General features: G+C 38.3%; 1 protein-coding gene across 8 annotated transcripts in view; it reads right to left on the bottom strand.

Moving 5' to 3' along the window:
• Positions 1-17,550, bottom strand: part of LOC121876645 (coronin-1A-like) — a 67,207-nt gene that overhangs the window by 29,003 nt on the left and 20,654 nt on the right. For 4 of the 8 annotated variants that reach the window (XM_042381938.1, XM_042381939.1, XM_042381946.1 and 1 more), the window contains exon 1: positions 10,293-10,358. In XM_042381938.1, coding sequence (XP_042237872.1) covers positions 10,293-10,331 — 39 coding nt within the window. In that variant the 5' untranslated portion in view covers positions 10,332-10,358. Of the gene's footprint in view, positions 1-727; positions 788-5,793; positions 5,928-6,575; positions 7,884-10,292; positions 10,374-17,550 lie in introns of those variants that run through there. The other 4 variants (XM_042381942.1, XM_042381940.1, XM_042381943.1 and 1 more) reach the window with 4 other exon arrangements.

The following is a 17,550-nucleotide window of genomic DNA, read 5'->3' as shown; positions in this document are numbered from 1 at the left end:
GGGAACATCACTACTAAAAATATTACCCACTGCAGTTTTGATCATCCCGAAGTGCATGAATATTTCGTCCTGCTCAAAATGTTTCCCATATTTAGGACTAAAACATCTAAATTTGAGGAATATTCAACTGTAAATCACATCCAATCAAGAAAACTACAAAATCTGAAATAAAAAGTAAAATAAATTGTACTGGTCTTTAATACCAATAGAAATTAAAGATTAATATCACACACAAACATATACAGTACAGCATATGGTTTATTTACAAAACTAATATACTGTACTGTATTCTTTAAATCAATGAAGCAAATCAAAATTGGGTTGTGTTACATCAACAACTACAAGCATTAAAAATTACAAAGGCAACAAAATAAAAATGATGTACAAACAAGAGGGAAAGGAAAAACAAACAGGCCATGCAGAAAATGCAACTAACATACAGTAATAAGTGTCCTTTGATATATTCTCATTTGCATAAACATAGTACAGGTTGTACAGTATGTATGTATTTACACAGGTAATATTATGATGGTAACCTACAGTTTAAGAAAAATATTTGAGGTAATTTCAGTCACTCCTGTAAATACTGTAGTAGAACTGTAAAAAGACTATTATTATTGTTAAGTACATTCCAGGCAAACTGAAGGTTAAATTGTGTCGCTATCCACTTATGGCTATGGTTATTTGTCCTTCCCCTATGGCTTAAATGCAAAGCCATTCAACGTACCGACTGTGCAGGCATTTTTTGGATATGCATTGGAACTGATCAAGAGTGGACCACTCAGAACTGCAAAAAGAAATAATAAAAATCAAAGTATATTTAAAAGAATAATTCCTTGGGGGTCTTGTATACAGCATGCATTGGTCATACACAGCAAAAATGGTTGAGAAGAAACTATGATGTTTTTCTCAGATAATCCTCCTGAGTTTCAGTGTATGCACCAAGCTGGTCATTCATGTACACTAACAAACCCCTAAACTTTCACATTTCCATATATTTTCAAAGAGTAATCACAAGGCACTGATTAAGCTCCAATTCTTAGTTTATAAATCTGAGGTAGCTATGTGAAACCTAATCCCTTTACTCATGGCAAAGGAAAACTTTCATATCCAGTACTATATTTAAATTTAAAGAGACCTAAAGTCAATCAATGTACAGTACTGTACACAGTCAGAATGCAATAACTTTCAGTATCTCGGTTAGAAAACTTTGAATTCAGTATAATGTACACCAATGTTGCCCCAATGGTAAATTTGTCATGTTAAACCTGTTTATCTCATGCTGATTTAGTTTTCTAGTAACACAAAAACATTACATAATGTATCATATATACCAAGCAAAAGATATTTAACTATGTACAGAGAAAAGTAAACTTTATCAAGTAGCCAAGTCATCTGGAGTACTGTAAACGTTTTTAAGATCCTTAATTTGCATAATGCCATATTTACTACATTTACTGATTTCATACTCCCTACATCATGGGGGAAGAGCAACTCATTCTTCATTAAAATAACCAGTGCCCTGTTTGTTAGGCTCAAGGGCCTAACATATGCTAGCCTCTAACTAATTACCCAGATGTGTCCTCTACTCAAAGCTCAGTCATGGCCAGAAGAAATAATAAAAGGACTCCCTATAAGTGTATCTCAAAAAGAGAAACATGGTCATTACCAATAGGGAGGAGCAAGTCACTGATAGATCTGTGGCAATGCACCTTCTGCTGAGCCACTTCCAGCTTCAAAGTGAACTGCTTTGTCCATAAAATGACAGCAAGGGAAGGAACAGGAATGAAACCCAAAGTTGGGTGTTTATTCCTTCCTTAAGGAAAAATCCTTTGTATATAAAAAAAAAAGATCCCTGGAACTTTCCATTACCCGGATAATAAAATTTGATTACAGGTACCCTGAGAAATTCCCGAAAATTCTTTCCGTTGCAGACATTCAAAGGAATTTCCGAGCAATTGCATCATGCGCTGACACGTGGGTGGGTAAGCTCAGAGTGCTCGTATGCTACGATTGGCTACTACTGTCATGTGCCTGCAGGGGATGCCTATAATTGACTGATATATCTCACAGGTCATCTCCTCAAACTCTTCCATTGTGACATAATTAATTTAATGTTTGCTGCGCCATTGTACAAGCTTGTTCGCTAACTCACTGTGTTGTGCATAGTAGAGTGGACAGTGTTTGCCTACTGTAGGCTAGTGTGTAGAAGGTGTATGGTATGTACAGTATACAGTACATGTACAGTCCCTCCTTAATGGAGGGAGAGTGACAATTTACACCAGCTGCTACAGAAAATGGTACAAGACAAAGCAGACCATCCTGTTCCATCCCATAACCATTTGGCCTGCCTGCACCACAAGCTCAGGATGACATCTGCTGGAGAGTATAGTGTATACAGTAGTATATTTTGTTCATTTATAATATACTGTACGTGTGCAGCAGTGTTTCCATAAATAGATTCTGCTGTGTCTGTCTGATCCAAGTTAAGCCTGCATAGCAATGGTGCTACGTGTCAGATGCGTAATTTAGAAGCAGAAACATTCATCAGTGCCCGGAAAAATTCCGTAAATGATCAATTTTTTCCGGGATAATAGAATTTGTCTCAATACCCCAGAAATGCATTGCACCAATTGTTCCAACCAATGGGAATATTACTTGTAAATAAACACACATAAATCCTAGTCTGACGAACCATATATAAGCAGCCGCGGGCTGCCTAGTGGAGTTAGTCGATGGTTTCTGTTCAGTGTAAAGAAAGCCGAGCAGAATAACTAAAGACAATTGTTGTGCAAGTATTGTGGAATCGTTGTTAACAATATAAAGTGAAAAGACTATGGAATTGTACACTGGTAGTGTGCCGACTTTAGTATATATACGAAGTGAGAAGTCCAGTTTTGAAGCCTGTTAACAGTGTTGTGAAGAATCAGTGCTTATTAAAGAAGACTATAGTGCACAAGTGTGTTTCTGTGACCTGGTGGAAATCTACCTGCCTGTTGTTTTTCTGTACACTGATACTGATTGTCGGGAAATTACCAGAGACTGGCTGGACAGCCAGTGGTAATTCGACAACACTTGTGAGATATCTACTGCTTCTGTACATACAACTTTGGCCGCTGGTAACCAGTGGTGGAAGCTGGGTAAGCAGTGAGGAGGGCCGTAACAGTATGAATGGTATCATAACCTCAACTATCATCTTTTGGGTGATGTCTTAAGGATGTGCATTCATGATCTCCCACAATTTTTACTGGGAAGCCCCATTAGGACTATTCTGTACACTGATGGTTTATTAGCTTTTTTGAAAATTCTAAATACTGTACAGCACTTAGAAATTGAGCCCAATTAGAACCAGACTGAAGTAGCAAGTAGCAAAATCCTATGCACATCCTGATAGGGTGCAGGTAAGTGGGTCATTGTTTTCTTACAGCACCAAAAGGATTCATACATTTTATTTAAAACAATGAGCAGGGAATATAAACAAAACTTACAAAAAAGAAAAAGATATATTTAAACGTGGTGAACAGTAAAAAATGAGGCAACACTGGAGCCACTGTAATATTTATAGTGTGTTCACTAAGTATTAATAATAATGGTAAAAATTAAAGAAAAAGCTCCAAAAAACACACAAGATTCATAAATAATAATAATTCTCTTGGCATGCATTCCTAGGTTCCAGCACGAAACCACCCAATGTATGAGTCAAACACAACAGCTATGACTTCAAGTATTTTTTTATGAGACGTACAGTAAACATTTTAATACAGCTATGGCAAATGGGAGTCTGTACTGTACAGTACAAAGGTCCCCCAATTGATCTCAGAGTTTGGTACCGTACAAAAAAAAAGGCTAGGCTAATGCACAAGAACTTGACTTGCAATGGATCGAAATAGATTGGGTTGAGCATCAAAGTCCCCCTTAAATTTTTTACATTACAGTACAAAATGAATTTTATTTTGTGCACTTGTACTGCATCAAATGTGTGTATGTGTGACACTAATATAAATAAAGTATCTATATAACCTCTAATACACATGTTTCAAGTTATCATTTGTATGAAGGAAGTAGAAAGAATAAAAAAAAACAAAGGAATAAATAACAAGATGTGTTGCTTAAAATGTTTATCTTATATCCATGGCTGGAAAAATTAAGAGTATGGTACTTGACAGACTGTTGCACAGCTGTGCAGCCTGGAGGGAACATTGCTGAGCATGTACGGTATACTGTACAGTATATGGTTATATCAACTCCCCAAAATATAACATTCACGGATTTTACTTATTCTGTACACTAAAAACAATATGAATACTGTCTGTGATTCACATGGTGAGCGAATAGAGCACATTACTATCATTAGACTAAGCCAGGTTATCCAACAATTCTACATTTTCATTTTTTGGGGATGCTATAACAGGAATTCCACTTCTGCCACATCTTACTAGAACTTGCTAATGCTTCATCTACCTGTATATGCTCCTGGCCAATAGAACATGACATCTTAAAAGACAAGGTGGCAAGGTGGATGTGTACCAATTTGTAAATATCAAGAAACAATGGTCTCCTGAATGCAAATGATTGTGTTGCACCTCAATGACTTGGATGATGTACTGTACTGTAAATGCTTACTGGTAGTTTGCTCTCTTACCCTCCAGACACAGGTCACAAGTTTAAGATATTAAGTCTGATAAAAATTATGGTCCAAATTAATCTTTTGGATGATCAAACTGTTAATATTAAAATTGCAATAATTTGTTGGATCACTGTACTGGATAAGCCTATGTAAGTTTATAGAAAACCAATAAACTTAAAAAAGTGAAGCTAACGAGGAAAAATTACCGGTAATAACTATTTCACAACAAAATCATCTTACATCCATGCTAAATTGTCATTATCATAATAGAAAAATTAAACCGAGACTATTGACACACTTAGAAACCAAGAGCAAATCCCACATACAGTACTTGTAATTCAAAACATATATGAATACAATACATTATCAAAATAAATAAATAAATAAATAAAATAAAATATAAAAATCAGTTAAAATGATCTCTGCCTTATGCATGCCAATATAAATTAGTCCATAACTAATGTAAGCTTATCAACAGTAGCTAGACAGAATGATTAAAGTTCTGCTTCAGATCTAAATTATTACGTCCTACTGACCTAATTCACCCAAATTCCTTTACACTACAGCTTTTTTCTCCTTGGTAAAACATTATCAATTTAAACCTGTTAGTGAGCACACTATACAGGAGAGGGAAAATGTGAGTAAAAAAGTATACAGCTCCTCCCCGACTTACGACCACCCGCACTTACGGCCTGCCTCAGTCGTACCAAAATTTTGTAAAATTACGTATTTTCGAGTCCCAACGTCAGTACAGAGAAAATTTTCGTCACTTTTAAATGGCTGGCAAGCTTAAAAGTGAGAGTTTTGTGGTGCTGAGAAAAAAAAGAGACACCCATATTAGATTTTCTATGTATTATTTAAGCATTTTCAACTTACGACCATTTTGACTTACGACCACTTCGACTTACGACCTGGATTTGGGTCCCTAACCCCATCGTAAGTCGGGGAGGAGCTGTATACAGGTGCAGGCAATAGCTACAGTGAAAAATTATTAAATGTTGCAATATTGTAACCTGAACAGTCTCACAAAAAAATGCAACACAAATTTTATCTACTTTCTTCTTTAGTGTGGCCATAGAATACCATTTTTGTAATGGTTAAGAACAAGGGTCTGGGTTAACCAGCTACCTAACAAAAATATCTATGGAAGAAAACTTATTTCTTACCTTAGAATTAGGCATATCAGGTGGAGCAATAGCACTTTTCGTATTCAAGCTTTCCCCCTAGTTTTTCATGTAAATAAAGAAGCTGCAACCTGCCAGCACAAGGACAATCCATCTTCGTTAACGTGAGCAGGAGTCTGAACGTTTCATAGAGATTAATAACACTACGTACAGTATTCCATTTTATACACACTAAGAAACAACAGCAGCAACTATAGAAAATTTTTGTATAGACAATGACAAATTATTCTTTCTTACGTTTAAGAACACTATCAGACAGTGTAAGCATGGAATTACCAACCAACCAGATTAGAAGATTCAGCATGGCATAAGCATCACAATGTGAAGCAGGGCCATAATTGGGGTATTTTTAGTTTAAAACTGTTTTGTAAGATCATATGAATTAAACTGCACTGGCAAAAGTAATTTTGTTACGTTACCATAATATTTACATTCTCTTATGTCGTCTTCCTTCACTATGGGGTGATCTCATACCAGTAGTTCTTTACCCAATTTTGTGATGACACTAAAAGGCATGTAAACTTTGGTATTAGGTGGAGGAAATGGTTATCACCCGAAGTAATTTATGGAATTGCAATACCGTAAATAAGAAAACCGATATGACAATGCACAGAACCCAACAGAACTTGACCTACTCTACCCAATCTAACAAAATTTACCTAACTTTATCTAACTTCCTAACTGGGTGGGAAAGTCTCCTCAGACCTCCTGTCATATAAAGTTCCTAACAATCCCCAGAACCCCTAACACCAGGAGGAACCAACCTTAATAGTGAGGTCTTGTGTTACACCGGAACAGATTATGTACGTTGAATGTCACTTCCCTGCTGCATTTTTTACACTTGCACGTCTTTCCAAGAAGTCCATATCACATACTGTATTAAGTCTTTAACACAGTCTTGATCCTCAAGATGCACAATAGCTTGTGATAACTTATGGATTTTCCAGTAATTAGCATTCATGAGGAAATGCATCTCCAACGAGCCTTGTGGAAGAACAATAACAACAGGAACATACCGTTGACTTCAAATTCTATGCAACTCCAAATTAATATGTAAGTTATCCAAACCTCTATTATGGAATTCATTCTCAACCATATGATGCTGATCCTGTCTTGTTACATGTTGACAAGACTGGATTCACCAGCAGGATGGTCACCACAGGAGTACTGCCGCCACCATATTTACGGTAAGTAATTTTTTTCTTCACCTATAAAACATATAGTGATGTTTTAATACTGCCATATGATAAGTTTTTGCCTTGTTTTATCCTGTAATTTCCTTCTTCTTTCATACCCTACCTACTACAGAGGGTTTATGATTGAAGGGTGGAAAAAAAATTAAATCTAATTAAAGGAAAACGTTGTCGTATTTTAATATTTACATTCATCCAAATAAACATCTGTGGAAAAAATTAACTAATTCTATAAAATGGTGATAACCGTTTCCTCCAACAAAAGAAGCCATTTCTTTCCATGTGAGAATGTGAGTTATGCACAAGCAGTGAAAACCATGAAAAGTACAACTCTACCAGCCATAATGGTGAAAAATAACACAAGAATGATTTTGTCATTTTGTACACTCTCCTAAAAAAGTATTGGCCCCTTTTCTCATCGATATAATGTCACAAAGGATGAATATTTCCGATCACTAATTGTGATTCCTGCATTATGTTGGTAGGCCTGCCTACCTAGTACAGTACTGTATCTGTGAGGTTGGCAGTTATTATTTCTGGCATTTGTTGTAATTATGGTGAATCACCATGCTTCATCTTTAGTATAATAATATACCCTGTAATGACATTAATGTAGTTAAAATATATCAACGGCAGTCAAATACAGCAATTCCTCGTATACCTTCGGCCCGCTCAACTTTGTTTCGGTACTACGTGGCTAATCTTTAGATACCCAAAATTCATTTAACATCCCAATGACTCAGTACAAAGTTGTTTTGCGTCGTCACAGACTACATTTTAAGGCGCATCTCCCTCTCTCGTTTGGCCGCGCTACGCTCTCTCGGCTTGGCAGAGTCTCAGTGACTCACCACCCTCCTCTACTCCCACCATACTCCTTCGCTCCCGCCTCCTCTGCTTCACTACCCACCACACACTCGCTCTACCACCTCCATCCATCGGTTAGTACCAATACAAACTTAGTATAGTAGTTGTATATGTACAGTATTAACTATTTTCTATAGAAATGGCAATGATTTTCTGTATATGTAATGTATTTCATGGGGCAAAGGGAGGCTCAGGAACGTAACTCCCGTATTTTATCTATTTCTTATGGGTAAAATTGATCCGCTCAACGTTGTTTCGTATAACATCGCGTTTTTAGGAACATAACCCGGACGTTAAGCGAGGACTTACTGTAGTGGGTATTTCTGCTACAAAACCATGACCAACACTAAAATCCAAGACTCATTGGCAAACACAGCATGCACCGACAGAAATGGAGAAATGTTACTTTCCAAATAACAGTACAGTTATATATCAATGTTTGTTAGCTATCTCCTTGCTGCTTAGGCCTATGTCGTGAAGGGCGATGATACTGCCTCGTGTTACCTGTGATGTCTCCATAGTGACTGTCAATTCCATGGGAGGGCTTGATGCCATCGTCTCGTAGTGTGTATCAGATAATGTTCCGTTGCCAGCATGAATCATGAGATGATACGTTATATTCATAATTGTTACCTCATCAATTGAGGTAGAAATAATATCGAAATGCAGTAAACATATTGTCATTGTTACTGGATATGGCATCATAATACACCTGTAGTTTCTATATTTGCAAATGATTGTAATATTGGATCATAGTGTTTCATATTTTGTTCGAAGCTATTCCATAGTATCCTTGATTCATGAAAACATAGTAACATTATATTCCTATTTGGCAAGCCATCCCCTGGGCCTGAAATAGTATCTAAGGTGCATAAATCAGCGGGGTTACTCATGATGTTATTGGTTTTGCATATGGTATCACAATTCATCTTATTTCATTACATTATGTAGAAAATACAGTAAGTGGTATACTGCAGATATCATGGTGATTATCAGGTGCAAGAAGAGAGAATGAAAGGTGTAACTAACGATCAGAAATACCAACCGAACCGAGACTGCTGTGCATGTATTATTGCGTTCATTTCCAATTACATCAGACCCGGGGAGAATGTACACTTCACAATACATCAAATAAAACAGCAATGGATCAGTGGTTTGATCCTGTTATTATCACACAGACTTCTGTGAATTTTTCGTTTGTCAGAATACTGTCCTGTAAATTCATGGCACAAAAATTATCCAAAGGCTACCATCTGCTTACCACAACAAAGATGTATTTTCCATGTCCTGTGATTGGTTAATATTCGTTTTAATCCCAACAGATATTTCCGATTTTTTACCATTACCACTAAGATTCTTTTTAGCTGGGAATCGATTTTCTGCTATGGCAATACAGTTACAGGTACAGTTAATATTCGTTTTTATCCCAATTGGGATAAAAACGAATTTTTACCCTGTGATCAATATAGTACTTATTCACTTATTTTTCGGTGGTTTTCCACCAGACTTTCAGAAAATGAGTGATTCGATAATATACAAAGAATATTATTTACATTATCCATTTAACCCTACATTTTCCCTCTGCTGCAAAACCCTACTCAGAAATGAACTTATATATATATATATATATATATATATATATATATATATATATATATATATATATATATATATATATATATATATATATATATATATATATATATATATATATATATATATATATATACTGTACTACACAAAATGACAAAGTTTCACTAGAAAAATTCTACTACTGTACTCAGTGAGGCCCTACCCCTACATTATCACCTAAACCACATACTACAGTATATCAGTAGTCATCCAATAAAGAAATATCATGAACCAGCAACCCTCTCGTTAACCTTTACCATATCATGGAACTGTACTTAAAGGAGATGTACACTACTAATACTGACACTCACTTAAAACTGTGTACTGTAGAGCCAATTTTGATTAGTTAAACGATCCTTAAACAATTAAAATTCATGTGAATTCCGTCGCCAATATAGTTCACCGTGAGATGCCACCTGTCAAAAGAATTTTCTTAATAATTGATGACAAGTGCACAGCTGATAGTAAAAATATTTAGACAGTCACATCTTATAACCCTACACAGAAACACCAGCATGGACAGGTGTACACTCAGCCCAAACACTGGTGCAGGAACCATGACAAGCCACACACAAGCCACCAGCAACACTTTCGTCTTTAACAGGACCGCGGCTCTACTACACCCAAACCACCAGCCACCCTGATGCGGCTCTCTTAAGTCTATCTTTTACCTTACTACTCAAAATCCGTAGCAATATTTTGGCGGCCTAATATTCTGATCAGGGTGATCCGTTACATTTTCAAGCTCTAAGCAAAAATCAAAACTGTAAATGGATAGATAAAAGGACAAACCCTGGAGGAAGGCTTCTGACACGCTCTTGTGTCCACCATCTTGTTTACACTACCTGTGACGTCACAATTCACTCACGCATTCCTCAGACTCGTCCAAGTCAGTTAAAAAATGTCGTTTTTTAAAGGGCAGAGTGAAATTTTATTTCTTCACAGAGATATTTAGAACAAAAAGCACATTTTGTTATCATATACTGTATTTACTTTAAAGACAATGCCTCTAGGATGCTGCGGTTCGAACTATGAAGCAAATTATTGCTCAAAATGAAGTCTGCATTCTAAATACAAAAGATATCACATATCCATTGTATATGCATTAATTTGCAAATAGGACAATTAATGTATCCTGTTAGTTTCCAAATTACACTGTAAATAAGTTAAAGAGATTATTATCGTGCATCTGACACGCTTCGTCCATTAACTCCGTTTTCTGTCACCAATCAATGAAAGGGCGGTAACCACTGTTGTGAAACTACTAAATTTATACTGAAAACACTGCTTTAGTTTCTAAATATTCTTGTTAATCGAACTGAATCTAATTATATAACAGATGCCAAAAACTTTAAGATACAGTTAAAGTCATCATAAATTATTATTTTTAAATATAATCATCACACGGTAACTATTTCGTGACGCATAGCAGTCTCGAGGGCCTACAAACACAGCACCCATTCTTTCAAATTGAGGATATTATGTGCAGGGGCGATCCAGGGGTGGTGGTGGGGGGGTGTTTCTGGGGGTCCGGACCCCACCTTTTCCTCAGAAAATTCCAATACTTTTACTTTGGTGCAGTATTGTACTCAGGCGTTTTTGTGTAGTTAAAAGTAACTACTATTGACCTCAGAATATTTCCTGATATTGAGTGTAAATGGCTTAAAAATGGCCTCAAAATATCCATGATATTCTTCAAATTTAAAAAAAAAAAATTCTGGGTGGCTTACAGCACCCCACAAAGCTTCCACATCCTGGATCCGCCCCTGCAATGTGCTCGCGACTGCTGGCTTCTTCAGTAGTGCAATATGTCTTCCCTGACAACTCATACTCATGAGCACACTGTATCTATTCGGTGCACAGTTCAAGTTAAGTTTCCATGTGATTTTCTTTTTTTCTCTTTCTCGTTCAAACACTTTTTGTCCAGATCTCGTGATAGGGCCTGGAATACCACCTTAGCTGACTACCATCTGTTTACCTCATCTGTGTTGATATGAGTGATGTCACTATCGCTACACACACTGCTCCACCACACCGAGATAAAGAGCCTATAATCAGTGGTCAGTCAGTACGATAATTTTCTTTCCACAACTGTTGGCCTGAGAAGGCTCATTAAAGGCTCCTTTAAGATGCCAGTTATGGTATCCTTTATATAAAAATTAATTCTGACATTCAACCATAATTACTTGCGTCCTGGTTGAAGGGAACATCATTACGCCTTAATAATACAAAAAACTCTGAAATTCAACCATTACTACACGCCTCCTCGTTGAATGGGACATTTTAATGCTTGACACTTTGAAGAGTCATCGTGTAATCTTCCTCACCAGTAAAGAAGTCTACGTGAGTCTCTTGGCAGTGTTACAGTAAGTCATCAGAGTACAGATGAAACACCACAAGTGAGGGTCGTTCTATACTGCTTGTAGCTCTAACACGAAGGAACTTGAGAGAGGATTACAAGTCACTGCAAGACCATCAAACTCTCTCTCTCTCTCTCTCTCTCTCTCTCTCTCTCTCTCTCTCCTTGGTTCACTGACTTCCCTCCAAGCTGAAAATCTCAGTGAGAGGAACATTCAGTTGTATTATTTAGTGGAATCAGCGCGTTGGTTTGGGTCTGTGCGTTAGGTTCCCCGGCGCGCTGCTGTTACCTGGGCTGTTGCTGTACTCTCACTGCTGTACTCGCATTGCTGTTATAGGTGTGCTGTACTCTCACTGCTGTTATAGGTGGTGCTGTACTGTCACTACTGTTATAGGTGGTGCTGTACTGTCACTACTGTTAGAGGTGGTGCTGTACTCTCACTGCTGTTATAGGTGGTGCTGTACTCTCACTGCTGTACTCGCATTGCTGTTATAGGTGTGCTGTACTCTCACTGCTGTTATAGGTGGTGCTGTACTGTCACTACTGTTAGAGGTGGTGCTGTACTCTCACTGCTGTTATAGGTGGTGCTGTACTCTCACTGCTGTATATAGGTGTGCTGTACTCTCACTGCTGTTAGAGGTGGTGCTGTACTCCTGCTGTTATAGGTGGTGCTGTTCACTGCTGTACTGCTGTTATGTGGTGCTGTACTCTCCTGCTGTTATAGGTGGTGCTGTACTCTCACTGCTGTTATAGGTGGTGCTGTACTCTCACTGCTGTTAGTGCTGTGCTCTCACTGCTGTTATAGGTGGTGCTGTACTCACTGCTGCTGTGCTCTACTGCTGTTACTGTACTCTCCTGCTGTTATAGGTGGTGCTGTACTCTCACTGCTGTATCGCATTGCTGTTATAGGTGTGCTGTACTCTCACTGCTGTTATAGGTGGTGCTGTACTCTCACTGCTGTTATAGGTGGTGCTGTACTGTCACTACTGTTAGAGGTGGTGCTGTACTCTCACTGCTGTTATAGGTGGTGCTGTACTCTCACTGCTGTTAGAGGTGGTGCTGTACTCTCACTGCTGTTATAGGTGGTGCTGTACTCTCACTGCTGTTATAGGTGGTGCTGTACTCTCACTGCTGTTATAGGTGGTGCTGTACTCTCATCGATGTTTACTCCAGGTGTACCAGTACGGTGTGTGCCTGTGTGTGTGTGTACTCTCACTCGCTGCTGTACTCTCACTGCTGTTATAGGTGGTGCTGTACTGGGTAATGACCGCTGCCAAAATCGATGTTTACTCCAGGTGTACCAGTAAGACGGTGTGTGCCTGTGTGTGTGTGTATCTCTCTCTCTCTCTCTCTCTCTCTCTCTCTCTCGTAAGTGGAGTGATCGAATCAAGACGTGACGGGGGAAAATAAACGCCAAAACAAACCACAGACGCAAAGGAAAATTTGAGTGAAAGTATAATAAAAGTATTGTAAAGTACTACTTATACGCGCATATCAACTAGCGTTCCAAAAACGGAAATATGCCTTCAGAACATGAGCGCTCCTGAGACTTTCAATATCTTCTAAAAAATAATATATTCTCCCAAACTCCCGTCTTATCTTCCTCCCAGGGTCGTCAATCACCCATCAATAACAATCACCCCGGCTTTGTATTTTTATAGGCATTAATTACACTATCATGAGGGTAAAAGATGTTATTAATTACGGTTGACCCCTCACATCCCCTACCCCCCTTCACCTCCCCTCCCTACCTACACCTTGCCCCACCTTTCCTCCGTTATCTTCCATCACTTCCCCCCCCCATAATCAAGATGGTGGCGGAAATAATCAAGAAACCCAAAACCTATTACTATTCTCCCTTCCCCTTCCCTCATCCACCCCCTCCCCTTCCCCCTCTTCACCTCTTACCCCGCTCCTCATTAACCCTCTTTCCCTCCTCCGCTCATGACCAAGAAACCTACATAATTTGACCAGATGTATGTATGTATACTTGTGGTGTGGGCGTGACACATAAGGAGAGGGAAGGGGAGAGGTGTTAGGTTGCCGTGTGGGTGTACTGTACAGTGTGTAACCTATCAGAGCTGACGTTTGTTGACTGTTTCTTTGTGTATTGTATTAATCTTTCACTCAAATTCTCCAGCTTCTCTCACTATCTATCTATATTTCTATCTATCTATCTATCTATCTATCTATCTATCTATCTATCTCCCTCTACATACATCATTCTCTCTCTCTCCATCCTGCGAGGGCAAACTTTTTCGGAGTGAGAGCTGTGAACTCTTGGAACAATCTGCCAGAAAGTGTTGTGACGGCACCGAGTGTGAGCTCTTTCAAGACCAGACTTGACCAACACTGGAGCAGGTTCAAATACATTCAGGAGCCGGTGCATGCCCAGTATTTGCCAACAGTGCGTAACAGAGACGTGACTGATCGCCCAACCGGCTAACGAGCCGATCAGTGGTGAAGAGGATAAAAAAAAAATATCTATCTATCTATCCTATTTCACAGAAGTTGTCGGATAACTCTCCTTTAATTACCAATCAGGAGACCTTGTAAATGATTGGCGAGAACACCACATACAGTACTCAGATCATGGCGACAAACACTCCAAGTTCGGTTAAACGCAAGGTTGTGGTGGTGGTCGTAGTCGTAATTGTAGTAGTAGTAGTAGCTGTAGTTTAGTGGTAGTAGTAATGGGTGGTATTAGTGGCAATAGTAGTAGTAGTAGTGATGAGGTAGTAGTAGTAGTAGTAATAAAAAAAATAAGTAGTAGTAGTAGTAGTAGTAGTAGTAGTAGAGCGAGATTGTTCGACTGGAGTAACTTCCTCAAGCGTGTCAAGGGATCGCTAGGTGCTTGCTGACAGCTCGTGCTAGTATACTTGTGACTGCTGGTACTGTCCCCTTTTCTGTTAGTGAGTGAGTGAGTTAGCGAGAGAGTGAGTGAATAAGTGAGTGAGTGAGAGAGAGAAAAAGTGAGTAAGTGAATGTGTGAGAGAAAATGAGTGAGTTATTGTACCTGGAATCAATAATGTTAGGTGCTGGAACTCCTACCTAACCTAACCTACCAGACGCAACTTTTAATATTTGATTTGGCTAATGCTAGACTTTTTTCAGCACTTTAATCCGTACTGGAGTTAGCATTTTCTTATATTTTTTTAAATATTTACATTAGTAACACATAACCATAAACATTAAAAAAATTAACCAAAACACAATAATACATATAAACACTTACACATACACATTATCTCTGTACTGAAGCGCACATACCACACGTGAGATCAATACCCAATCAACAGTTACCCTCAACACTACTTTCGTACACACATGAGCGTCCTACATGTACAGTACGTATTGATTGTGTGTGCTACTACTCGGTGTACACGACCATGTACACACCATGACACTACGACACCACCCAACACGTCACCCATCTTAGTGGACTATTCTCTTCCTGTAGCTTTAGTCATTTTAGGCAAATAAATAAATAAGTAAATAGCATGAAAAAATTAATTAGTTAACAGCCAAAAAGGGGGCAAGAAAATGTTATAATAACATAATTAGTAGGAATAAAAACAGTAAATTAATGTAACACTGAAAGAATGCGCCTGTGACAGCTTGGCGGAAAGCACAACACCTCAAGCAGTCAAGATAAGATTACACTCTTTCGCCTCCACCACAGATAAAGAAAGAGGCAACTACATATGTTTTGGGGGTCTTGTCTGTGAGGGGCAGATAACACATATGGTCTGGAGTCTCAGAGATTCGTACAGTTAGAGTCTTATGCAATTTCGATACCACTTTGGAGAATTGACGTACGTGTATTAGTGGTCGTATATTTCCATGCCTTTTGCACCTGTTATAAGCTGCCAGTACCACGACCACAACATTAACATCGGCGAAAAGACAACACACACTAAGTTTGTTAAGTCAGGTACCCATTGACAGCTGGATAGACTGGGAGTGTCCCGGGATCAAACCAGCTACCCATAAGGACAAGAGGAGAGTGCTGTATCCACTCAGCCACTGTCCAGAAAACAATGGAACACGTACAAGATAACCGACAGGTATTTGATTAAACATAATTATAAAAAAAAACAATAATAGACACAAGATGGCCAAGAACTGTGGCGCCGCCAGTAATAACTGGTAAAGGTATTGAGTGATCGGGTAAACAAAACAATAAATACTTAAAGAGAACAAAAAACTATTCAATAACAGTAAAAAAAGGGGGGGGGGGGTGTTCAGAACATTACAACGCTAAAATAAAAACTACTGTATAACAAAAATATTGTTTCCAGAGTTTATATGATAGAAAATCACATAATCATCATGTAAAAATTGTATCTATTTCACTGCAAAGAATCCCAAGAATTGTGTCATTTAAAGAGGTCGAGATAAGATACCAGTGTTTACAGTCGTCAGCTGATAATGTTTATAATCGTCAGCTGGTCGCTCCATCGCGCCGATTGCCCTGACTTAGCAAACTCAGACTGTGTTACTGTTTTGTGTAAGTTCTGGGTAATCGAAAAAAGAGAGGTTTTATTACACATGTGAATTTGTAATAACAAAGGTCAAAGGTCAACAGGTCAACCAAATTTTTGGTATGGGTAACCTTCCACTGAGGGAGGGGGAGTGACCACGATACCACATGTAGTGTACCATAAACTTGTTGAGAGTTTATTGCACATGTACAGACACAAGAACACAACACAGGGGTGAAAGTTGGACATTTGTAGGATAGTAATTCTAGGAGATGAAGCTTAAGACCCACGAGGGAACACGGCATACAGTATAAACCTCTTATGGAAGTAATGTTGTTTTCCACATAAAAATTTATAAGTGGCGATTTATAGACAAATACACCATATAAAAATCTAATGTTAAATCTAGTGTTAGTTGCCGGGTGAATACCAGTGAAGGAAACCAGCCCATAAGGATACTTCACATCACTTTCCTACGACAATCAAAGTTTATCTAATAAGAGAAATCTTGACAGAAGAAACAGAATATAACAACATTTTATAAGGCTCTGGGAAAAGTAAGGCGAGACAGTGTGGCCAGCAAAGTGGGACGCCCCGGGGCCGACATGAAGTATGTACAACAGTTTCGCTTTCCTCACCGCCGCTAGAGGCGCTGCCCCCGCCAACACAATTACCTGGGGGGAAACCTAACCAAACTCTTTTCCTTCTTTTTACATTTTCTCGATGTTTCACTCATTTTCCTTGTCTTCATCTGTTTATCTAACCTAACCTAACCTAATACAGTCTAACCTAACCTAATGTTACCACCCAGATAGCATTATGGTGTTTGATCATCAGGTGAAATAGGATGGGGTGTCTAGTCTTCAGGAGATGCAAGAACAACAGTCATAAGGAAATTATCTCACAAACAACAGTAAAAAGAGACGTTGAGAAGGAGATAATAAATCATTAAAAAAAATACGAATTTTCCCAGTGGCCGAGAACGGTACACTTGATGACGAAGAAAAAGATATCCTTGTTAAAGAAGTAAACGGTACGCTTTATAAACAGTTATTAACACACACACACACACACACACACACACACACACACACACACACACACACACACACACACACCTAAGACTATAAATAAACACCCTTAACCATCCTCAAGGGGCAATAAAACAATAAAACAATAACACTAAACATATAAAATAGGACTCTCT

The sequence above is a fragment of the Homarus americanus genome, unplaced genomic scaffold (assembly GCF_018991925.1).
Source record: "Homarus americanus isolate GMGI-L3 unplaced genomic scaffold, GMGI_Hamer_2.0 scaffold28, whole genome shotgun sequence".
In the NCBI taxonomy this organism is placed as follows: Eukaryota; Metazoa; Arthropoda; class Malacostraca; order Decapoda; family Nephropidae; genus Homarus; species Homarus americanus.
Note: the sequence above shows the minus strand (reverse complement) of the source record. Positions and strands in the feature narration are given on the sequence as shown.